The 24,323-nt window shown below is 44.7% G+C and overlaps 2 protein-coding genes and 1 long non-coding RNA gene across 3 annotated transcripts in view; 1 reads left to right on the forward strand and 2 right to left on the reverse strand.

The window, feature by feature from the left end:
- LOC123374480 overlaps positions 1-6,616 on the reverse strand; it is an 89,048-nt gene extending 82,432 nt beyond the window's left edge. The window contains exons 1-2 of the long non-coding RNA XR_006581119.1: positions 6,403-6,616; positions 5,247-5,309 (exon numbers count right to left, since the gene is read on the reverse strand). This is a non-coding gene — a long non-coding RNA (uncharacterized LOC123374480). The remainder of the gene's footprint in view (positions 1-5,246; positions 5,310-6,402) is intronic.
- LOC123374477 (homeobox protein vex1-like) lies at positions 6,587-11,996 on the forward strand. The gene is made up of 3 exons (XM_045024509.1): positions 6,587-7,145; positions 7,644-7,888; positions 10,518-11,996. Exons 1-3 carry the CDS (start codon positions 6,791-6,793, stop codon positions 10,887-10,889), a joined length of 972 nt encoding a protein of 323 aa, XP_044880444.1. The 5' UTR covers positions 6,587-6,790; the 3' UTR covers positions 10,890-11,996.
- A 3,011-nt stretch (positions 11,997-15,007) lies between these two features.
- Positions 15,008-18,798, reverse strand: LOC123373777 (homeobox protein vent1-like). The gene is made up of 3 exons (XM_045022913.1): positions 17,803-18,798; positions 17,310-17,542; positions 15,008-16,444 (listed from the first exon to the last, which is right to left on the reverse strand). The coding sequence occupies exons 1-3, from the start codon at positions 18,056-18,058 to the stop codon at positions 16,085-16,087; spliced, it is 849 nt and encodes a 282-aa protein (XP_044878848.1). The 5' UTR covers positions 18,059-18,798; the 3' UTR covers positions 15,008-16,084.
- Positions 18,799-24,323: the final 5,525 nt, after the last annotated feature.

The raw sequence follows: 24,323 nt of genomic DNA on the forward strand, positions 1-24,323 counted from the left end.
TTTTACAACCAACCAATGCATTATTGATGAAGCTAGCATTCCTTTGTAAATTAGACTTCATTTTTCACCCTCACGCCCATCATAAATATGTGTACATCCAATAGGTGGCAATTTGATTGACTTTAAGGATTTTGCTTTTACTCTCAAATACATAAAAGCAACAAAGAGTCCTGTGGCTCTCAAATACATACTCTCAAATACATAGTAATTCATGCTGTTACAAACACTTTACAATTGCTTATTCGGTGAGTCGCCTTAAGCCAGATGTAGAGCATTTCATTTCTCGTCTATTTAAAAGGTGACGTCTGATACTTCAGAATATGAAAATAGCGGGCTTTTAAAATAAGTGTATTGGTCAAGTTCAATAGTGACTATGGGCTATATTGTCCCCTTTTAAGGCTACTTCTGTGTCTCAGGGGACTGTTTAGGGTATATCTGCACAGTAAGTGAAGGTGTGACTGTATTGTGGGTAGGCAGCTTGTGCTAGCTTTAATCTAGCTAGCCATGCAAGTAACAATAGTGAACAAGTGGTGGCTCAGGCTTCAGTGTGGGCTAAGCACCCCACTACAAGGTTGCCAGGGCCCTGGGTATGGACTGAGGTGGCTAATCTTCACTGAAGTCTGTGCCACTGCTTCTTCACTACTATTATTATCTGTGCTAGCTATACAAAAACTAGCACATAGCACAGGTATGCCAGCCTGCTCTACAATCACGCCTTCACTTGCTGCATTGGTGCCAGCTCCACTCAGTACAGGCACCGATGAAAGTAAGACAAAGGTGAATGTATGCTGCCTCTGCTCTCCCAGTCTTGGGACTGGTTTAGCTCACTAGCACTACTAGGTAAAACAGTCCCAGAGATACTCAAATTTTCATAGGGGCTGCAAAAGCACAGCCACACACCCTTTCCTTAGCCATGTCCTGTGTGCAGGTGAGAAGTGCTAGCCCTATTCAGATAGCTGGCTAAAATGGCTTGGCAGCACCTTTGTATCAGCAGATAGGTGCAAAGCAGCCATACTGAGGGCCAGGATCTAGCCTGCTGGTTTTCTAATGAAGTCTTCCTTTGAGTGCAGGGTTTGCTTTTCATCCAAGTGACAGGGAATCGAGGGTCCCAAACTTGAGATTTGTGTGGCTCTATGGAGGTCAGGACCATCAAATACAATCCCACACTGATCCCCAGTCCTCTTGGCATCATTCTTTTAAATGGCATAGGATAGAGACAAGAGAGCTGTTTCCTGATTATTGCATACATGAAGGCCCACTGATCTGCTTTTGCTCTTCCGCAGTTCTGTAGTATGGGAATGTACCAGGAATGTGAGAAGTACTCTCCTCTATTGTTCCCAAATAACATGCTATGATCTGACATTCTATCAGTCTGAATGGGCATGCTGTTACAAGTAACACATGTATGGCCCATTAACAGTGAAATGTTCTGTAACTCATTACTGCTGGGTTTTGTTTCTCAGTGTAGACACATCACACTACCTACACCTAAAGGAGGGTTTTTCCCATCAGCACAGGTAATACACCTCCCTGAGAAGCGGTGGCTAGGCCGACAAAAGAATTCTTCCGCTGTCTACACAAGGGGTTAGACTGGCTTACCTACATCACTCAGGGGAGTTATTTTTCATACCCTTCAGTGATTTAGCTGGGTCGACCTAACTTTTTAGTGTAGACCAGACCTCAAACTATCTTGCTGAACAACAGCATTAGAACAGTCCTAAGATAAATTGAGATGGGAGGAAGAATTCACACTATTTTCTGGTGCTATTATTTGTTTGACAACAGTTTGTCTCTGGGCAAGCTTTCTCTACACAGGACCTTACACACTAAACATCCATTATCATTTATGGTAATTATGGCATGGGACCGATTCTACTGTCCTTATTAATGCAAAATGCCTACTAAATTAAGGTAGGCCTTGTCAGTTCTAGGAATTGTTGGACCTGTAGATGCCAACAGATTTAGCTCCAGTGGAACTTATAATATAAACTTGGCTCAAATGGGATCAAATTTTATCTAACCCTGTTACAGGTCAAGAATTATTGTCAATTTTTTTAAGTGATTTGGAATAATCAATAAATTCAAGAATACTGTGATCTGCTGAGAGACACTCTGCAAACAGGAGAGTCAAAATTAATCAGATAATTCATTATAAATAATTTATTTGTCCACCACTTCCTGGAATGCACACTCTTTATAAAAAACCACTTTCTGTCAGGATATGTGGTATCTACACTAGAGGGTTCTGCCAAAGTAACTATACTAGCAAAGCATTTTTAGTGTAGACAAGGCCTTAATAACAGCAATTTTGCTTCTGCAACCCAAACATCTTTTTTTCCTATCTCCATAAAGGCACTATGTCTCACAATGTACACTTAACCTACATTGCACAGCATGCTGCAGCACAACTAGGGTCGGAGGCCTGATTCTCCACTTCATTACATCAATTTCATTCCAGAGTAACTTCATTGATTTCTTTATTTGATTTTGCTCAATTGATTTGATTTTCACTGACTCCATCAAGTTATACCAGGGTAGAAGATTAAAAGAATCAGGGCCAGAAATTGGCTGGTATTAGCAGTCCTCCTAGGAGTACATCTTTAAATGGGCAAACATAGCCTCCTCTATGTTAACCACTTAAAAATCCTCTCTGGTCCTGATCCCCATTGCTTTGCAACTATGTAGTCATTTACACCAATGTAAAGTAAAAGCAGCAAAGAGTCCTGTGGCACCTTATAGACTAACAGACGTAGCATTTTACAGTGATCCAAATGACTACACAAGGTGGATGGCAATGGAAAATTAGCTGCTTGATTCATTTCTGTAGGACACATTTTGCAATTGTGAAATTTAATTAAATTAATTCCCACCTTTGAAAACTGTTATGAAGGTAGAAAGTATTCTTGCTATACAGTGACATGGCTTCAAAATGCCACTCTCATGATCTGTAAGGCGAGGGCCCATCTACGATACAAATATATCTAAATCAGAGGACCCTGTTACATTATAGTCACAATTTAGTGTTCAGCTGGGATCTTGGCTATGTTCCATACCCGGAGCAACACCCAAAGAGCAACTGTACCAAACGATGCAATAAAGCAATGACCAAAACCAATGCTTACTACTATCAGAATATATATCATGCATTAAGAGAAGTTGAAATAGCATGATGGAAGCAGAGCTATACTTAGTACAAAGCACCTTAATGAGATCTCCATTATAAAAGGGTATCCTTAGATCACAGTAGTAAGCTCTCAGTTGCATTGCCTCTGGGAGCTCACCTGGCCAGTGGTGCACATGACACACACTTGCTCAGTTTGTGCTATTTAATTTTGTTGTTAATATCTTTATGTATACGCAGATGATACTGAATACTGGAAGTGGACATTGTTTCATCACAGCACTTGACAACTGTTAATTGTTAAATACACAAAGTAGCAATGACTTCTTCAACTACGATTCCTTTCATGAGGTGTATACTTAAAGCATCCTAGCAGTTTACTGATCAAAGTAGTTTTGGTTTCAAAATGTGGAGTTTTGCCTTAAGCTTGGTTCTGTATTTTAAATTAAGCCTTTTTATAATGTACAAAGCATTTTATGTATATTTCCTCTCTTCTTCTAGGTTTTTGAGTAGCTACCCCAAAGCAGTGGACATAGTCAATTCCATAGATTTCCCTGCCCCCACCTTCCAGTTTGTGCGTGGTAGTTATTATTATGGCTTGCTTTGACTTGCTTACCAGAAATAAAGTTCATATAGTATCAGCCTGAAGCAATGTTATTTCATTTGTGAGTCAAAGTTTGTAACATGAACAGAAAAAGGCCCAAAATTCATTTGTATTGTGAAATATATAAACCAATACAGATGAAATATTAGAACAAAATCTTAAGGGAAGAATTCATTTTAGGTATTCAGACTAACAAAGCATTTTAAAAAAAAAACCTAATAATAAGGTTATAGCAGAGTAGAGCATTTTATACAGCAAGCATGTGTGCATACAACAAAACAAAGATAATATTAGTACACCGTATTGATAAGATTTTATTTTCTATTTCATTACAAGTAATGTGTGCTTTGAGTAGCACTAGGCATTGTGCAGTATATGTTCATGTGTGCTTAGAAATATGATTGCAATAGAAATGGCATAGTTTTAATTAAGTGACTTTCTTACACTTGTGTAAATTGGGAGGATTTTGAAGTCAATGAATTTACCAGAATACAACAGGGGTAGCTATGAGGAAAAGTTGCAGCACCTGAATCCTTTGTGGATCCCACGCTAAGTAAATTGTTGGATTTTCATTAAGAAAATGATTGCATTGTTATTGGATTATATAATTTTCTCTAATCAACCACTGATGTTTTCAAAACTTGCTTCAGTTTATAAATTATTTTACATTCTCTGTACATCAACTTTTTTTTTCTGATTAATTAGCCACAAGGGCTTAACCTTGCAAACAGTTATTCATCAGAGTAGTGGATTGAGTTGAATGTGACTACACACAGGTGCAAAGTTAAGCAAGTGTAAATGCTTGCAGGATTGGGATCTATGTTATTTTAAAATATATTTTTAACATTTATTTTGTGGGAAAAATCACTTACAAGAATCTTTCCCCCATAGCCATTACTTCATATTATCACACTAGGATCAAGATCACCCCTTGTCATGAACAAAAACATGCTGTTTGGTCATAGTCATTTTTTCCCTTCCTTTATAAACATATCTATAGAAGATATTGTTACAAATGGGAATAATTGTCTACACCAGTTTCATTAAAATTAATATTGTTTTACATTAAAATTAAACAAATACAAAAAAACTGCTGGCCAGGTCTAATATAGATATATGTTTATAGACTTTGAGGCCTTTTCCACTTAGGGATTATTTACAGATGAGGGCTTTGGTTAGTTCTGTAGAACAGTTTATTATAACATGGTTGTTCCCTACCCTTGTCTGCACTGGCCAAACGAATATTACCATAAATCACCACACCCTGCAGTTTCAGTACAATGGGAAAGGAATATGCTGCTACAATAATGGAACTTCAGTCGCTAGCCATTTTGCCCAATTAACATTTTTGTACAATGCATACAAATTTTAAAAAGGCTTATTTTTTGTTTTCTTTTACAGCATGAATATTACCTCAAAATATGCAGTGCTGATGAGAAAGATAAGCAGATTCAGTAATTAGATAATTAGACAGGGTTTTCTCCAAATTACTAAAACGTGGAAAAATAACTAGAGATTTACCTGTGAAATTTATTCCGGGTGGGTAGTCACATAGAGGTCTCAAAGTTGCTGACTCATGTCATGCTGTAATGCATTAAGCACAAAATCATGTAAAGCGCGTTATATTATATGACGGGGAACTCCATTGCCTTGCTGGGAAATTGCATAAAGCCGCGGGGGAACAGACATCTCAGAGGGTGGAGTTATCTGACACTCACCATCTCACTGCAAATATAGCACCGTTCATAACAGGCTGACAAGAATCCTTTGAAGTCTAAGAATTAACATATCTCAAACATGTTCAGATCAGCATGGAGGAGTGGAAGAACATAAGCTAGTTCATTATCTCTGGGCTGTATAAACTCATACAGTTGGCGACTGTTTACTGAAACAACCTGTAAAAGTGTTAGCTAGTATTTGCCGAGACTAAGGACTCTGCTGTCCCAGACGCACTTCAGACTGTAAAAGTGGCTTTTTTCTCACTCTTATCTGAATCCTCCCTTAACAGACTTTGCCTCTTTAACAGAGTTTACACTCCTCGTCTTTGATCTACTTTATAAAAACATTAGGGCTGTTTACTTTGAAATGCACCAGCCTCGTTTCTTTTCTCTCAATTTTTTTTTCTTCCAGACATTGACGGTTACATTCGAAACCAGCAGCTAATCCTCGGGGTTTTCCTTTCTTTTCTGCCCAAGGCCCTGACACATATTCCCCCACTGACCGGTTTAATTCTAAAATAAAATCACTGTAAAATTAATTGTCTCTGCCTACTAGAGGATCAAAAGGGTTAGCTCATGCTGCCAAACAAAGGAGTAAACGTGATATAGTTTCTGACCTGTTAATGAAGGAATTTACTCTGCACTATTAAGGTCAATACGACTTCTGGGATGGATTTTTCTGGAAGCAGGAACAAGCCTTAAATGTGTAGGTCAGAGGTTTATTTGCCATATAGTTAACCATACTTTAAGAGTAGTAAGAATACAGAAAACTGTATTCAACTACGTTCCCCACACCGCCTAGTTCAAACAACAAACACTGGCGCTTTTATCCCCCTCTGGTCAGGTATATCCCAACAGCCTGTCTACATAATGGGAAGAATATTGCAACTTTAATTTCCGGATGAAGTTTACCTACGCCCCAGGGTCTGCTTTGCTCTAACCCTGTGCTCTTACCTTACCTTTGCTGGTTAGAACAGCTGGTGAACTTTTGCAAGCACTGGAGCAGCCAGGGTGGGTGTTTCCAGCTCCCGGGCAAGCGATCAGGCAGAGTCTTGGGAGCTTTTTTTTTTTCTAACAGCCACGTTCTGAATTGTTCTTGATCGTCCAAGATAAAGATTTAAACTCCTCGGATGGCTCAAACGCTGCAGTAGCTGGGGTGAGTAAAACAAAAGTGCAGGCCCTGATATAATTATTACCAGCTGTATCATTCCGAGATGAACTTGGCGCCAGGTCAGGTAGCCTTGAGTTCTGTTAACAACTGTGTTCAGAGATTAGTCGGATGTAACAATCACCTGAAAGGGGAGATTAAAGGGTCTCAATGGGATCCTTTGTTCTCGGTCTCATTTGATGCTTTGGGGCCTTTTCAAATCACGTCGCGGAGGAGCTTTAAATATTTGGAGACCCAGGGGGATGGTTAGTCGGCCTGCTGGGGCGAGGAAGGGCTCAAAGGGGCAAAGGGCACGGAGGATGGAGAAGGGGTCTTTCTCGGTGGAGTGGCTCGCTCAGAGCAGCCACGAGAAAGCCCAACTTGCAAGCGGGGTGTCTTCCATCTACCACCCCTCGCGGGGCCACCAGTCCCTGCCCAAGAATGCAGCCAGTGCCAGCGGCGATCAGGAGAAGGGAAACCCAGCGCTTACCAGGCCAAGCACTAGGAGCCGGGAGAGGCCGCCTGAGGGCACCCGGCGGGGCCCGGGAGACCAAGGTGAGTGCCAGCCCTTCCCACCCACATGCGGAGTGGGGCAAGAGACAGGGTCCTCGAGGCGGGATCCTGGTCTGTCCCAGCCCGCGAGAAAAGGGTCCCCGAGTCTGGGGGACAATCGCAGTCTATGGAAGGGGGGGCAGGCTAGGGGGGCCCCTTTGGGGCAGAGCCCTGTTAAGAAGCTGAGCCCCAAACTCCAGGTAATGTGGGCGCTTGTGCCAGAGCTGGCTGAGAGATGCTGCCCTGGCCTTCCCACCCACCGGCTGGGCTGAGCCGGCCTGCCGGTGGTGAGGCCACTATGAATCCTCCCTGACAGAGGCCAGGCGTGGGAAGAAGGGCCCTGGTGGGACATGGAGGCCCCATGTGGGTGTCGCCTGGCCAGCTGAATTCAGCATGTAATGCCACGTGCCCAGGGCCGGCTGGGGCATGAGGCTGCCCCCTCCTGGCTGCGGGTGGGGCTGCGGGGGTCTCTCTTCTCACGCCTTGCTCCCGTTATTCCAGCTGCCCCGAGGGAGCTGCAGGAAACTGGCCCAAGCAGCGCCGCGTCCAGCCCGAAGGAAGAGGAGGAGGCGGGCGGGGAAGGCAGCGGCTCGGAGAGCGCCAGCTGCACCCAGCCGGGACGGCCCCGCACCAAGTTCTCGGCCTCGCAGCTGCAGGAGCTGGAGAGGAGCTTCCGGGAGCAGCGCTACATCGGGGCCAGCGAGAAGCGGCGGCTGTCCAAGGTGCTGAAGCTCTCCCAGACCCAGGTGAGGGACACGCCAGGAGGAACTGGGGGTGCCCAGCCGCTCAGGATTACACTCCACGCGAGACCACCTGTTCTCCGAGGGGGGGGCGGGAATATATTCACGTGAAGCCGCCCCCCTATTGTGAAAGAGGCCAAGAGTGTGCGAGAGAGAGTCATGGGATCGTATCTTCTGTAAACTCTTTTCTAGTCCCGGGGCTGGAGCTCCACGAGCCCTAGTTAAGGCGGGTACTAGCCCTACATTGATTCTACCCTGAGCCTTCCCCAGCTTAATTCAATCCGCCTGATCCTGTCTGGGAGAAGGTGTCTCCTGTGCAGCGCCTCATGTGTAATATGGAGTCCTCGTTGTGTCAATGCTTGCTCCACAGCATTGCTATTCTTAATTCCCACAGATCCTAAAGGAGGAGGTGGGGGCGCAGAGTGCTAGTCACCGCACAAGCGGATAGGTTGTCCCGAAAAGATCAGAATCTAATTTGACAAGATGTTACAAATGGGCCTTACAAAAAGTGAACGGGACAGAGGACGAGCATCCGTGACAGGAAGACATACTTATGTAGGCTAGCTATGGGCACAATTTGATAGTTTCAAGTGTTTGTAGATTTAAAGGCTCTATAATGAATAGATATCAGCAATCCCCATGGCCCATCTACCCACCTCATGACTGTCATGAGGTGGCCACAACAGAGAAAGCAGCAGCCAAGAAATCACATGGGGAACCAGTGGGCAGCTGCTCTGTAAGAAAGGGAGAGGAAATCACAATGGGGCTGAGCCAAAGAAAGGAAGAAGGAAATGCAGAGAAAGTCCATAGACCAGCAGCTTGCAAGCTAGGAGTCCCTGCACAACACCGGTAGGCTCTGCAATTTCTGAACCCCACGTAGAATGATAAAACCATATGGTTAAAATGGACCACAAGAGGCATGTAGTCTAACCCCTGCCAAGATACAGGAATTGTTGTGTCTAAAACACATCAATATAAGCAGAGTTTGGGACTTACCAAGAATGCTTTTGCTATGTCTAAATGACACACACACACGCAAAAAACCACCGTAGCAAATCTCAGAGCTGGGGTCTACAGACTGGGGCTTGCACTATAGTGCTAAAAATACATGTCTGACACTTAGTAATTCTGAACTGTAAAAAAAATAATTTTCAGATACAAACTTTGTTAAATGGGAGATGGGGTGACCCTATATCACCACAGTGAAAAATAACCCTTAAAACAAGATCATTTTCCTCCCTCCCCCAAAAAGAGACAATGGAAATTAAACAAATTACAACAGAGAAGCTGGAAATACCATAGCTAAGATTCCACTTTTTAAAACACAGAAATGCATATCTAAGGTCACTCCATGTTCTCTTACATCAATCTGACAACACTTAAACAATGAGCCAGATTTATTCCTGGCTTGCAGTGAGTATAAGTCTACTAAAATCAATTGTATTTCCCGCCCCTTGGAGCTAAGATCAAAAGTGTAGTATCTACTCTGGCCCAATATGAACAGCAAATAACATTGCATGCTTATATGACCGATGACTCCCAAAACCTATTTTACTAGACTACTCTAGGCCCAGTTAATCCAGCAGGAGTAGTTGTGCTTAAAGTTGAGCCTATGCCTAAATATATGCAGGACTGGAGCTTTTAGTTTGAATTTTAAAATTAATGCACACTAAAGACTTATTGAATCAAAGGTCCACCAGGGTTTGCAAATGCACATAACTAATGACTATGTAGAATTACATACAGTCTATTAAAAATATCTGGCCACTTCATTATTCAAGAGTGTAAAGGGGAAAAACATTAATGTACTAATCACCAAAGATATGCTGCTAAATGCAAGTGCTGCTGGACACAGCTACCCAAATGCAAACCTCCTGCAACCCCAAATCTCTTAATGATAAAAGCATAGTGTAGTGAGGGGTCAAAAGATCAATATAGGAAATGTGATAGCTGAAACATGGGAAAGGAAAGAGAGTAGCATGGAACAGAGTTAAGGTTTGGGTAAGCTTCCTGCACACTGCCATACTATCTAATTTTAATTGTGCAATCTTTTTTAGCTTGGAAATTCAGTTAAGGTTCCACTGTATAAAAAAAAAACAAAATTATCTTTTAATTTATCCTTAAGTTATCACAAAATATCCTTAGTGTGTTTCCTCTGAAGTAAACTGGTTTCTTTCCACATTAAATCTGAATTAAGTTCCCTGAAAAATAGGGGCCAAATTCTGCTGTTCTCTCTCAGGAGGTGCAGTGACTGAGTGGTTAAGGCACTCAGCTACAATCCTGAAGGTCTGGGTCCGAGTCTATCTTGATCTCATACTGAAAGGCCACCTCCAGTGAATTCAGTTGAAAAATGGTTACCTGCTACATTGGGCAGTCTAAGGTGATCTGACATGATGCTCTGGCCACATCACTCCCTTGTGGACATTGTCTATGAAACTGCATCCTTGGGGGAACATTGACTGTTGTATGAGGATCATTGAAGTCAGGGAAAATGCTCCAGATTCATATAGTTGTAACAGCAGAATTTGGCCAATAATCACCAACACTTAATGCATTTCTAAAACTTGTAGAACCATGTGCACATCTTTATTTGGCAAATGAATTAGTAATAACCTCTTGGATGTTTATTTTTCAGATAAAAACCTGGTTCCAGAACCGTCGTATGAAGTTCAAACGACAGACCCAAGATGCCAGGGTTGAAGCTCTCTTTTCAGGCTTACTTCTACCTTATCGTTACCCAGACACCCAGACACCCAATTATCCCCCCGGGATGGAGTTCAACGTCTCCTCTGCTGCTGCTGTGACCTGTTCCCTTCACCCAGCTATGCCAAACCCAGCCCTGCTGCTACCTCCTGCTCCAACTCAATCTCTTCAGCCAGTGGTGCCAACCCCAGCCCTGCTGCTGTCTGCTGCTCCAGGATTTTCTTATCAGTCTACAATTCCAACGGTCTCTCTAACCCAGGATCATAATCGACTGAGATTCCAAACATATCTTCCTCCCTCTTAAACATGCATAAAAGTGCTCTGAGCTGCAAAATGAACTTTTTTTAAAATGAACTACCTGAAATCATGAAGAGTACTTATTTAACTTATTTTTATTAAAGTTATTAAATATATTAATTCAGTATTTCAAAAACTTTATTTTTTTTGGTTATTTTGTCTTTAAAGCAGTGTTGTTAAAGGGACACAGTCAAGAACGGGCTCAAAATGGTAATTAGAATAGGCTGACAAATGGTAGAGCAAGTTGATATTGCAAAAATTCTACTCCCTTCCTCCAACTGCAGACATATTGCCATCAAAACTTCAATGAAAACTCATAACTGGGAATAATGGTGTGGGACTATAGGAGTGATTTTTGCTGATTATTAATTTATAATAATCCAACACTTTATCAATAAGTGTTAACCGTCCAACTTATCTACTGAATCCTATCTGCAGAAATACTAATCTATTATAATAGCTCATGTAGTTCATAAGTGTGTGTGGCAGGGGTGGTGGTGGAATTGTTTAACAAGTGCATGGGGGAGGACAATAGGGTGCTTTTAGTTTCTAAGATTAATAACTTTACCAGAATTTAATATTAACACTTGACAATGTCCCTTTACAAACATTGTCAAACTACCTCTAAGGAAACTCTTGTACTAATTACAGTAAAATATAGTAATGGGAACACTTGATTGAAAAAGGGTGTGTGCTTGTGAATGGTAAACACAGAAGTTTAAACAACTATATGGGACTAGGGACCATCATGGCTTTTACAAGTTCATTTGTGGGTAGAGGCACCTTGTGATTAAATCTTTTTTTGGGGGGGAAACAAAACTGTGTAAGAACTAACATCCATTTTCTGTGAAAAAGCTACCACTAGCAAGCCAGAAATGTCTCATGTAATTAATACTTGTTTTCTTATATTTCATGGAACGAAATCTTGTACTCAAAACTCCTATTTCAGGGATCCTTTTCTGAGCGTTGCAAAATTTACATTTTACACTAATTTTAATATTCAAATTCCATAAATATCTAGTCCTGTACAAGTGTCATTCAAGACCAGTTAACTTCAGGATGTTACTCACAAATTTTATCTGTGTATGTGATAAATATAAACTGACTCAGCATGAGTGCTTAAAATAAAAGGTGACTTGTTTTATTACTCTCAACTTCATGGCAGTTGTTTTGTAATATAACTTTAGAAGGCTGGATGTGATCAATTTCAAGGAATGGTCTGGGCATCGATATGCACAAAACTATTGATTGTGGTGCAAAATGGAACACCCAGAAAAACCTGATTAACAAAGACACGCTGGTGATGCAGGCAAAGGAGCTTCACCCCCTACTGCTACCTGCACCTATCAGTGAGAGCCAGCTTCACTCCCTGCCTGGGGACTGAAATTAAAGACCTACAAGGAGGGCTGGTGGGGGGAGAGGGGCAAGAATGCAGATTTGTAGGGAAGCAGTGGAGACCTGGAGATGGAAAGTGGATGGGTGGGGCAGGGGAAGGATAATGGAGGGAGGAGAAAGTGCGAGTGGTGAGGGACCCATATAGGTGAAAAAATGGGGCTGGTGAGTAAGAAAGGACCCAGAGTGGAGGAGATAGGGAGACTAGAGAGTGGGAGTGGAAAACATGGACCTGTCTCTGGCATGTGATGGAGAGGACCATGGCAAACACACAGAACCTGTCATGATCAAGGGGGAGGGAGGCTTACATAAAGTCCCTGAAATAGAGGATGGGAGGGTAGCACATAGGGAGCTTGTGTGGGATGAAAGGATTCTCTCCTGCATGAATACCCTCAGCCTAGGGAAGCTAGGAAGTGCAACTCTTTCATCCAGGGTCATGACTGTGAAGTACCAGCATTCTGACATTAGAGGTCACCTATGGCTCACACTTCTTTCCTTTTTTGTTTTGCCTATGGGAACAGTACAGACAACTCTATTTACTCTTATCAGTTAAGGTTGCTCAACTGCATACACTGAGTTGTGAAAACCCCTACAAGGCCTAGGCAAAAAGTGAAAATTCAACAACACATGTTTTGTGAATTCATGCCAGTTTGCCTGAATTATTGTGAACAATCCAAAAACCTCAAGACTTCATTTCAACATTTTTTAAATTAAATGTTATTTTTTGGTTCAAAGAGACTTTTGACACAAACAAATTCAGTCTTTACTTTCAGGGAAGTGGAGGGAGAGAAAAAGGTTGGCTTGGGGTGAACTCAGTGCCTCCATGCTCAGGCATCAGCACAAGAAATTGAATGTTTTGCTCCTCTGTCTGTCTGCAGCAATATTTGGGGGTAGCCATTGATACAGATACCATGTGTCTGGAGAGCTAGCAGCAACACAGTGGCCTTGTCTCAAGGGTCAAAAGGGTGTGTTTTTCAATCATGTTAAGCACACTTAAAAAAGCCCTATTAAGGCCCAATCTAACAACAGACAGAGGCGCTTGTGGCATGCTGGGCTTCCTACCCATTGCACTGTGCTTTGCATCCCCACAAGCAGACAAGTATGTATGTCAGGGGTTCTGGAACAATTTTTATAGTGAGGTGCTGATGATGGAAACCATATATTTGGTGTCTGTTTTTACTACTTTAAGCAAGGGGATGCAGCAGCACCCTTAGTTCCTGCACCACTGATTCATGTGTGCAATATACAAACTTTGGCAGCTGTATATGGACATGCTTCAATGGGGCTTTTCAATTGTATTTAACTTGATTAAAAATACACACGTTTTTGTGCATCAATAAAGGGCCAGTTTTCTAATCAAGTTAGTTCAAACAATTGAAAAGCCCTATTAAGATCTAGCACAGTGGTTCTCAAACTTTTTTACTGGTGACTCCTTTCACATAGCAAGCCCCTGAGTGAGACTCCCCCTTAAATATATTAAAATGTGTTTTTAAATTTGTAACACCATTATAAATAGGAAGGATGGATAGCTCAGTGGTTTGAGCATTGGCCTGTTAAACCCAGGGTTGTGAGCTCAATCCTTAAGGGGACCATTTAGGGAACCAACATAAAAATCTGTCTGTGGATTGGTCCTGCTTTGAGCAGGGGGTTGGACTAGATGACCTACTGAGGTCTGTTCCAACCCTGATATTCTATAAAATGCTGGAGGTAAAGCAGGGTTTGGGGTGGAGGCTGACAGCTTGCAACCCCCCCTCCCCATGTAATAGCCTTGTGACCCTGAGGGGTCCCAACCCTGATCTAACATATAAAGCCATGTTAACTAGCTGCAGTAGAACAGGGAGGCAGGAGGAGGGTCTAATATGCCTAAGCAACAGAGTTTCAGTTATTGTAGCCTGTATCTTAACAAGGCTTTCCAGTTGTGTTACACCCTTTGCTCATTGTAGTCATAGAGTTTAAGGGCAGGAGGGACCCCTAGATTGCTCTCCTGTCTATCACAGGTCACTAAACAAAACCCAGCTACCTTCACACCAAGCCCAACAGCCAGAATTAGACTGAAGTATTACAGGCCTGAGATTAAACTATTTCATGCTACAGGCAGAGACATACTCATTGTGGCTCTGTTGATGCCTTAGCATAGAAGCAGGGGGCTCTTATCTCCAATTTCCTCCATACAACCAAGATTAGTCAGTTCAAAACATTATTTCAGGAGGAAATGAGTACAGCTATTAAAGGAACTTTAAAAAAAAAGTTACATGGAACATGCAATAGTGTTCTGTCAAGTCCTTGTGCCAGATTTTTAAATTAAAATTCATTTTAAAAGGGATTTTAGTCATACTTTAAGGCAAAGACTTTCAAGAATATATGTTATGCTCCAAAATCCCAATTTAGTTCCTAAATAGGCTAATTTTAAGAGTGCTAAGTACTGAGCAATTTCCACTGAAGTCAATTGGAAGCAAATCCCAGCATCTATATCTCATTTTTCCCCCATAGGAGAAATAGTAACAAATATTTACCTATCTCATGAGCTTGTCAGTACACAAAAAAGTTGCACCATTTCCACTGTTTTGTAATTGATTTAAATGGATAAAGCCTGTGTGAGCACACAGACACACACTTATTTAGAAGTTGTTTATAGCACTGTAGTTTAATTCAGTAAATTACCAATTTAGTTAAATCAGTTGTCAATTGATCAGTGCAACTATTCTATGTTCTACATTTGTAGAACATTTTGAGGTTCTTGGGTGGAAGATGCAATGGAAGTATAAAACTAATTTATGTTCACAAAACAACCCTCCTACCCCCCCATACATTTACACAGAATCCTATTATAGAAGCACTATGCAGTACTGAGGTCACAAAACAAGTACATTTTATGATTCTACTCTTTAAATAGTGTAAAAGTTTTAATTTTCACAGGCCAGCAAACACTTGGATGAGAATAGGAAAAGTGGACATGGTCAAAAGTCACAAATTGCGTAACAGCCAACTCAGGATTATGTGGTACATTGGAACTAAGTTTATAAATGGTCTTGTCATCCTTTCCTGCTCCTAACTGGACGTTCTATGTGTATCATCTCATCAGAAGCCGGTTGCCAGCTTTCTGATTATAAGTACTACCCAACCAAAAATTAGCAAACCTGAATCCTAATTGTTTCTGGTTTCTGTGCTGCATATACACAGGAAAAACTATTAGATGAACATTACAATAACAATGCCTCCAGATTGATGGTTTCTTCACAGTTGATAAGGTTTTGCTATAGGTTAATTGTTTGCATAATATTTTTAAAGTATAGGACTCCAGGGGTAGGTTGTGCCCCTCTACAACAATGAATTTTATCTCAGCCTTGCCTACATGGTGGGAATCCTAGTGTAGACAAGGCTGTGTGACCAAACCCGTACACAATTTGCGTTCAGCACATCTACATTAGGGTTTTCACCAGTGCCAGCAGTAGTTCCAGTGGAATTCTCCTCCTATGGACAGACTAATTGTCAATATGGAATTTATAGCTAAAGATCCTTTTAAGCATCCACACACTAAAGGAAGATAGCATAATCTGTCAGAATCCTTCAGATCAGTAACCTTCAAATTACATAGGTTGGGTATAAACCCAAGAATTAGGACTAGAGTGCCTCTAACAGCATTCAAACTCAATTAAATACAATTATACTTAATTTAGGTATGAACCTTTATATTTAAACTTTATATTAAAAATATACACTTCTACATCAGACAAACATTTTATGTACAGTTGAATCATATAATATAGTGTATTATATTATACCTCTCTCATATCTTCCACTTTGCTTCAGTTATAATGTTTGAAGAGGATTAAATTGTTTGTTGTCCATTTTGTTCTGTACAACTGGATGGACAGAGAATTGTGGTAGAAAATGTTGGTGAAAAAAAGGCAGATCATGTGCCCTAAGGGGGTATGATGGGTTTTGGGCCTCATATATTTGAAAGGAAGAGTTGAACTGTAAAGCACAATTAGGAGTAAAAGGCAGAAGTCTTTGTTGCTGTGGACTAGGATAGTGGGAATAATTCTGTAACATATTTGGTGGGGTCCCTTGCTTATAGCCATAGAAGGGATCTGAAGATATGAGATTATGATGGTGGTCTTGTATTTGCCTCTTAAGTTTCATCCTGCGATTCTGGAACCAGGTTTTGACCTAGAAAAAAAAGTAATGTTAAAGAAATCAGGGTCCTAACAGAATAATTTATAAACTATCATGTATTCAGAGCATCTATAACTGAACTCACTTGTGATCCATACAGTATAGTCGGAGTTAAAATAATCTGAATTAAAGCATTAATCTGATCAGCGGGAAAGTTTCCATATTGTGTAAGCGCATAAGTTATTATTTACTGTGTTCATTTGCCAGCGATAGCAACTGCAAAGACCTAATCAGGGGCTTCATCCAGCTTCCATTTCAGTCAATGGGAAGTCACTGATCCCAACGGGAGCATGTTAGGGACCCAAATCTTAAATCCATTAATTGTGAGCAGCCCGTGACTGATTCTACTCAAGGTGTTAACAAGTGAATAGCAAAAGCTTGCAGGATCGGGGCCTTATTTACTAATTTTACTGTCCAAGTGAATATCAAATAAACTAACATTTATCAGCATCAGATCCCGGTTGTATTTTTACGTTAAAAAATATTAAGTACAAATGTTTAAGAGTGTTTAAAGATACTCTTCGGACGCATGGAAACATGGGCTTAGGCACTTTCTTTAATGGACAAACATGCAGTGCCCTGCGTTTATAGTCTGTAGGAAGCAATTTGAATACCAGTCCCCACCAGCAAGAACTCATAACCAGTTATCGTTATGCTCAGGACCCGTACGGTTTACACGGGCAGCGCTCAGCGCTCTCTTTGCTCAAGCGAGCTCCGTCCGGGGAAACCGATGCTCTCGCGGGGCCCGACTGAAGCTAAGAGGCAGCTGGAGGCGCTCGGCGTCCCTGCACACGCCCCTGCAACTAGGGGAGCGGCCCCAACCCCCCCAGCCCGGCTGGGTCTGTGCCGCGGGACTGACCTGAATCTCCGACAGCTGAAGAGCGGCCGCCAGGTTCCTCCTCTCCGCCGCCCCCACGTACTTCTGCCGCTTGAAGGTTTTCTCCAGCTTGCCGACCTGCTCCGGGGTGAAGGCGGTCCGCGCCCTGCGCTGCTGGGGCTCGTCCTCCCCCGGCGACGAGGGGATGCAGGAGGCGGCGCTTTCGCTCTCGTACCCGGAGGACTCGTCCGCGCTCGCCCAGCCGCCCTCCGGAGCTGCAAAGGCGGAGGGTGGGTTAGGGCTGCGGTGCCCAGCGGGGGCAAAGCAGCCAGATCGGGCCCCGCGGCCCCCTGGCTTGCGATCCAGCCCTCCCCTGCTCCCCCAGCCAGGGCAACAGCCCTTCCTTCCCGCCACCCCACAGCACCCGCTGCCGCACCCCCGGCCAGCTGGAGGCTCTTCCTCGCGGCCGGATCGGGGCCCTACTTCCCGCTCCAGCACCAGCCACCACCTCCCCCTGGGCTCGCCTCTGACTTACCGGGACTTGCTCGGTCGTTGGGCAGCCCCTGGGGCTTGGTGTCTTCCAGCTCCTCTCGGCGCAGGCTGCCGGGGTGGAGCTGGCCCCCGGCCGCGGCTCCCCCTCTGGGCTTTGCTTTGGCCAGGCGGGGACTCCGGCTGAAGCAGGTGGGGGCCCGCGGAGGAGGGACGCAGCAGATGTGCGGCCTGCCCGCTGGCCTTTGCTCCTCGCTGGCAGGCTGGGCCGGCAAGTCCACGGAGAAGGCGGCCTCGCCCATGGCGAGTGGCGGCGGAAGGAGCGGGGCTCACAGGAGCTGCCTGCAGCTCTCTCGGCTTAGCTAGCGCTGCTCGGCTGGAGGGGAGGGCAAGCGGGCGGGTGGGGGCCTCCATTTATTTATAGGGGGCCCTCCCTCGCGGGCTCGTTTGCAAGTGTGAATCCACATCAAAGTACGAAGAGAAAAGAGATAACAGCTGTCAGTTAGGAGTAGAGTTCACACGTCTGGCAAATGTCTGCAGCCCCTGGCTCCAGAGAGTCTGCAGGATTGTTTCTGCCCCCTTGAAATGCAAACCTGCTCTGGGCCCCTCCTGATTCTCCCCTGGAGCGGGGGAGTGGCGGCATGGACAATTCCAGCCACACCAAACAAAAGACCAGCAAAAGGGCTTTTAAAGACAGTTACACGCCAGATAATGGCACAACGATGGGGTTTAATCATGTCCCTTCCAAACGTCGATGGACTAACACAAAAGGCACATACGGCACATTTTAAATCGCATAGATCTCCAAGCAGTAGCAACCGCATCTCATTACAGCCATAATCAGGGAGCTCCTTAGGACGTGAATGGAGCAGGATTTTAGTATCTTTAACATGCGAGGTTCCGGTTCTATGTATGAGAACATTTATCCCCGATTAACACAATTCGGAACTCTGTTATAACAGAGCTTTTTACACCAATCCTTACCTTTCAAAAGGCAGATCTAAAGGACGCTACCAAGTAATCCTTTGAAATGTCCTCATTAGACTGGCAGTATATATTTCAGAGGCAAGGTGGGTGAGGTCATAGCTTGTACTGGACCAATTTTTCTAGCTAGCCGAATAAAAGATATGACCTCACCCACCTTGTCTGTCCAATATCCTTAGCTCATCAGGCTACAACACTGCAAACTGTATATTTCAGGTCGGCAAAAGACGTAGGGGACTCCTGCTGAAGGGGAGAAGGAGGGATAGTCTAGCAATCATGTAACACAAAACGGTACTACATGGTAAATAAAAGTCATGATCGATTTCCTATAGAATCCCGTCTATGTTCCCTATCAACATCAGAATCCCTTCTACTGTAAACTAATGAGCGGAAGAAATCCAAGTCCATTGTAAAGGTCGTACGGAGACGACAAAAGTCTGGGTTGGCTTGGATTTCCCAGCTCCTGGCTGCATTATTGCTGTGTTTCTGGTTTAACGGGTACAACTTCAACCCTGCACTCCTCTCAGCTTGAATTTGGCGCCAGTTGTCTAGCCAGAAATATAGCCAATCTCCAACCAACTCCTGGAAGTTTAGCGATCAAAGCAATACAGGACCAGAAAGCTCACACCTCATCAACTTCAAACTACCCCAATTTACACGTTATTTATAAAGCATAGCTTCGCCTTTGTGATGCAAGGGGCAGATAATGCTAAGAACCGCCCAGAGATTTAATCACTGCAAGTATAATAAACGTTATTAGAAAACCTATCACTGAGGTTTCAAGCATTTTCTGCGTTTAGATAAGCCAGTGGAAAAACATACAGCCAGCACAAAGCACAAATGAATCGGCTACAAAAGTCACCGGGACACCATATATTCAGATTGTTCCTAACTGGGAGAGCAAACTGAAGATATTCCTTCTCTAACCCTGAACCTTGATACCAGGGCCCTGTTCTTACAGTACTCACAGGGGCTAAACTTCTAATGAACTCGCTGAGCCCCCGATGAAACCCGCCAAAACTGAAGGATTTGACTCAAACTCGGATCTAATGAGCAGCATATTTGTTTCTTCTTCCTATAATTAGATTATTGATCTTTCTTTCCAGAAGGAAAAACATAAATGCCTCCTTCTTTCTCCAAACGCAAGTTTCACTGAAAATGCAATGGTATGTGAGTGAGGCTGCTTTTCTTTGTTTCCAATTCCACCCTCATCCTCTGCTACGGATGTCTTAACACAGGGAGCTGCAGCAGATTATGAACTTGTACTGATCTGTATCACAGCGTTATACTATCTAAATGCAAGGGGCCATTTAAGCACAGAACTTTCCAGGAAAAGTGTAAGAATCTTTCCTAATCCTACCAAAGCCTGGAGATTCGACTAAAGTTGCAACCTGGCCCATTATATCCAAGTAGGAGGGCAGCAGGGCCTTAGGAACAGATTTTACTCAGCACCCGCATTTCGGGAGAGCTGCATACACTGAACACGGGGAATATCAGGCCACATTAATCTAATTTCTTAAGAGGCCTTCTGAGAAGTGCTGGCTGAGCTGGTATGGGAGTGGTGGGCTCAGTAGAATTTACAGGTTCTGGCTCCACTGTGTGTGGAAATAAAGCAGCAGCAGCCCTTAGGATGCTGTTTTTCCCGATCTTTCCTTTCTCCCTGTAATTCATACTTAACAAGACACTTTTTTTTCTATTTATTTTCCAACCCCAGAGGGAAGTAGGCTTAAAAGGCTCCTGTGCTCACCCCCACCCCTTTGCTGTATTACATTGTGATTAAACACACCAGCTATAATGGCACACACCCTGTCCTTGGCATGACATGACATGGCCGGGCAGCGTCGCGGTAAGAAAACAGGTTAGCTACAGTCGTGATTGAATCATGCCTGACGCTCATCCAGCTATTTCGTTCTCATCCACAGCTCCCAGACTGGGGCTTGTTCTATTTGTTAGCCCTGAACACACCCAGGCCAGCCTCTGCTGCAGCTGCAGCAGCTGGGCTGGGTTACTCCGGCTGTCCCTGGCCGCTCCGCCCCGGGAGCGCTAGAGCCCCCGCTCTCCCCGAGCTCCCTCACTCTCGCGTTTCTTCTTCCCAGCGCTGTGCTGCGATCGCTCACATCTGTGCCTTTGCGAGGCTCCGCGCTCTTCCCCCCCAGCGTTATCGCAAGGGAACAGGCTCCAGCTGGTTCCCTCTGAGCCTTACACGCCGCTTCCTCACACCTGCCCGCTCGCGGCGTTTCCTCTTCCCGAGGACGTTAGAGCAGCTGCTGTTACCTCGGAGCTGGAAACCTCTAAAACGGACTCGGCTCCACCGCGGGTGGCGTGTTCGGAAACACCCGGACCCCGTCTCAGACGGTTTAAACAGTGGGGGCTGCCTGGGGCTTTTCATGGCCGAGCTTTAGGGGCACTGAGCAAGGGAGAGATTTCCCGAAGCTCCTGCACGGCCCTGAGCCAAGACAGCAACCCCTACACAAGCGTACAAAGTAGGCTGGGGACTCAGACAGGCTGGAAAGCCCGAGGGGCCGCCCGTGCGAAGTGGCACTGCTCTGCGAGGCTGATACTGTAACTCTGCAGAGGCCCCATGTCCATTTCAAAGGCTCTCCGCACGGAGGGGTCAGTGGCTGCCGGAAATGGTGCTTGCAATAAGAAATACCAGCAGGGCAGGCGATTCCGATCTTCGAGTCCCTGAAGTCCCTCCAAACACACACACATATAACCCGGGGAGCAGCGCAGAATAAAATGGGAAAGGCCTGGGCCTCTCCCTTCACATCTGCATCAGCAATAAGCAGAAACTGTCGCAGAGGCTAATTGAGTAGAAGGGAGTCATTTTTAGCCCCTATTTGTTTAGCGTGCTACCTGCTCTTCAGTGTCTCTCCACCTTTCCAGACTACTGTACCCCTTTCAGGAGACTGATTTGTGCTGCATACCCCCAAGTTCCATGGCACTTAAAAACTACTCTCTTACAAAATCAGACATAAAAATACAAAGGTGTCACAGCCACTATTACTCCTTTTTCATTTTTACCATGTAATTATAAAATAAATCAATTGGAATATAAATATTGTACTTAGAATTCGGCGTATAGTATATAGAACAGTTCAAACAAGTCATTGTATGAAATTTTAGTCTGTACTGACTTCGCTAGCGCTCTTTATGTAGCCTGTTGTAAAACTCGGCATATATCTAGATGAGTTGATGTACCCCCTGGAAAACCTCTGCGTCCCCCGCCCTCAAGGTACCCTTAATTGAAAACCACTGCTCTACAGACATGTCATAGCTGGACTTGTGGGTGGGCCTGTTGGCATATTCTGAAGATGTGCTCCTTCTGACTCAGGGTCCAGGACAGGGTGACAGAGCCTTCCCAAAAGTGTGGGGGCCAGCAGGGACCCCTGCCCCCTCCATGGCCCCATTCTGCCCCTTCCACCTGAGGCTCTGCCCCTTCCATCTGAGGCTCTGCTCCCGGACAAGCCAGAAGCCAGAGCGGGCCAGGAGCCGCAGACCCTCCACCTGCACTGGTGGGGAGGCCAAGAGCAGTCCCCCACCTGTCTTCCCACCCCTGTTCTCGGTGGCAGGTAGAGGGTTTGCAGAGGGTTTCCCGCTACCTATTCCCATGGTAGGTAGGGAGTTTGCAGCTCCCCCCGACCCAGCTCTGGCCAGGGAACAGGGCCTCAGAGCCACAGCCCAGCCGTAGTAAGAGCTGTGCAGCTGCCGGGAGGTGTGGACCCTCCACCTGCCCTGGGAGGAGGGTCTGGGGGACAGGGACATGGGCCGGGGGCTGCTCTTGCCCCCACCCCCATTCTGGCTCCTGGCCTGGTCAGGAGGGTGGGGTCTCAGGGGGAAAAGGAGGGGCAGAGAGACCTTTGGTGAAAAGCGAACAGGCTAGGCTCATCCACTTTCAGAAAGTGGGAGGGCCATGACCCCTGCCCCCACCGCCCAGTAAGAGGTTCTGGAGGACCCACAAGAGGAGCAGCAGCTTGATGCATTCTATATATTTGTGTGTGAGGATCTCCCTCTGGATGCAGAAAATACAGGTGTCTGGAATTCATGAACTATGGCAGGTACATGCCTGTGCTCGCAGCTCTATGAAGGAGCCACCAGCTAATATCTCTGGTGGGCCATGGGACCTGAGTGGAGTACCAACTAGCCAATGTACCAACCTGTCCTGTCTCTGGGTGTCAAGGTAGGACATGTGGGTGAGGAAGTGGATGGTATGAAGCATGAGCACAGACAGGCATTTCCTGGGTATGGTCTGGAGTCAGTCTGGCTGGATGGTGTTCAGTTAGGGTTAGCATATGTCTGGGTTTTCCCAGGCATTGCCTCATTTTTTGATCATCTGCCTGCTGTCTGGGCAGATATTTCAAATAACAGGCAATGTCTGGGATTTTTGAAGAGCAGTCATTGCAGCTCAGAAAGAGCCCTGATTGGTCCGCTGCCTGACTGGTCCCTCCCTGCATCTGCAGATGACTGGTCCATTCCCCTGCAGTCACAGCTGCTGGATCCCAGCTCTGAGGTGGGAGGTCCCAGAGGGAGGCACTCACTGATGGCACTACACCCTGGGCTTGCACCAGCCACCCTGCCATCATGATAGGGAGCGACACCTCCAGTGATTATGTCTGCCACAGATAACCCCTCTATCATTTCCCAAATACCCCTCCCAATATGTATGTACCTCTCCCATACCCCTCCAGTATCCTCTTCAGCACCCCCAGGGTACCCCTCCCAGTACACACACAGACCTCCATAACCCTCCCAAATACACCATCACTGAGGTTCTGGCTGCACTTTTCCTCATGTCTCCTGCTCTGGGCACCCCCCATCCATGGCCCCACAAAGTCACAAGACCCCCTCATGAACCACCTCCTGGGGATGGCCAAGTCAGCCATTCATCATACCAGGAAGAGGAAGCTGGATGGGGATACTCTGGACTTCTGGCACCTTATACATTCATGCCTCTGGACAGAGTTCCTGAGGGCAGTGTCCACTGACACCTTAGATGCCTTTGAGGAGCTTTGGACATTGTCTGGGGTTCTCTGCTTGGTGTCCCCCCAGATCCCTTGTCATTAACCTTTGACCTCATTCCCTTGCCTGTTTTTTTCATTTGTCATTTCCAGAATTCAACAGTAGCTTGGGTTCAGGGGTTCTACCACCTTAGCTGAGGAGGAGGGCCTACACCCACCTGTCCCATTATTACTAATAGTACACATGTGTAATAGGAGTGAGATCTTAGTCTTGAGGCGCTTACAATACATACAAGGGATAGAATTTATAACCAGACCAGTGCCAGTGCTACCCCATTGTGCACCCTAAGCAGGAATATCCCCCACCCAACACATACTAATTAACAGGGGACCCTCTTGAGCAGCTCAGGGGCCTATACAATTGTTTAGTCCACTTATGCTTAGAATTGTCTCTGTTTATAACTAAAGCCAATAGGATGGGATGGAATGTACCCATCTTCTGAATTCCATGATTTTTGTTGCCACTTTATTTTATATTTATGAATAAAAATGGTAAACTATGATAATTTGATTCTCATTTTTTAAAAAGAGAATCCATAACTTTCACATAATCTCAGCATACACA

Source organism: Mauremys mutica, chromosome 7 (assembly GCF_020497125.1).
Source record: "Mauremys mutica isolate MM-2020 ecotype Southern chromosome 7, ASM2049712v1, whole genome shotgun sequence".
Taxonomy (NCBI): Eukaryota; Metazoa; Chordata; order Testudines; family Geoemydidae; genus Mauremys; species Mauremys mutica.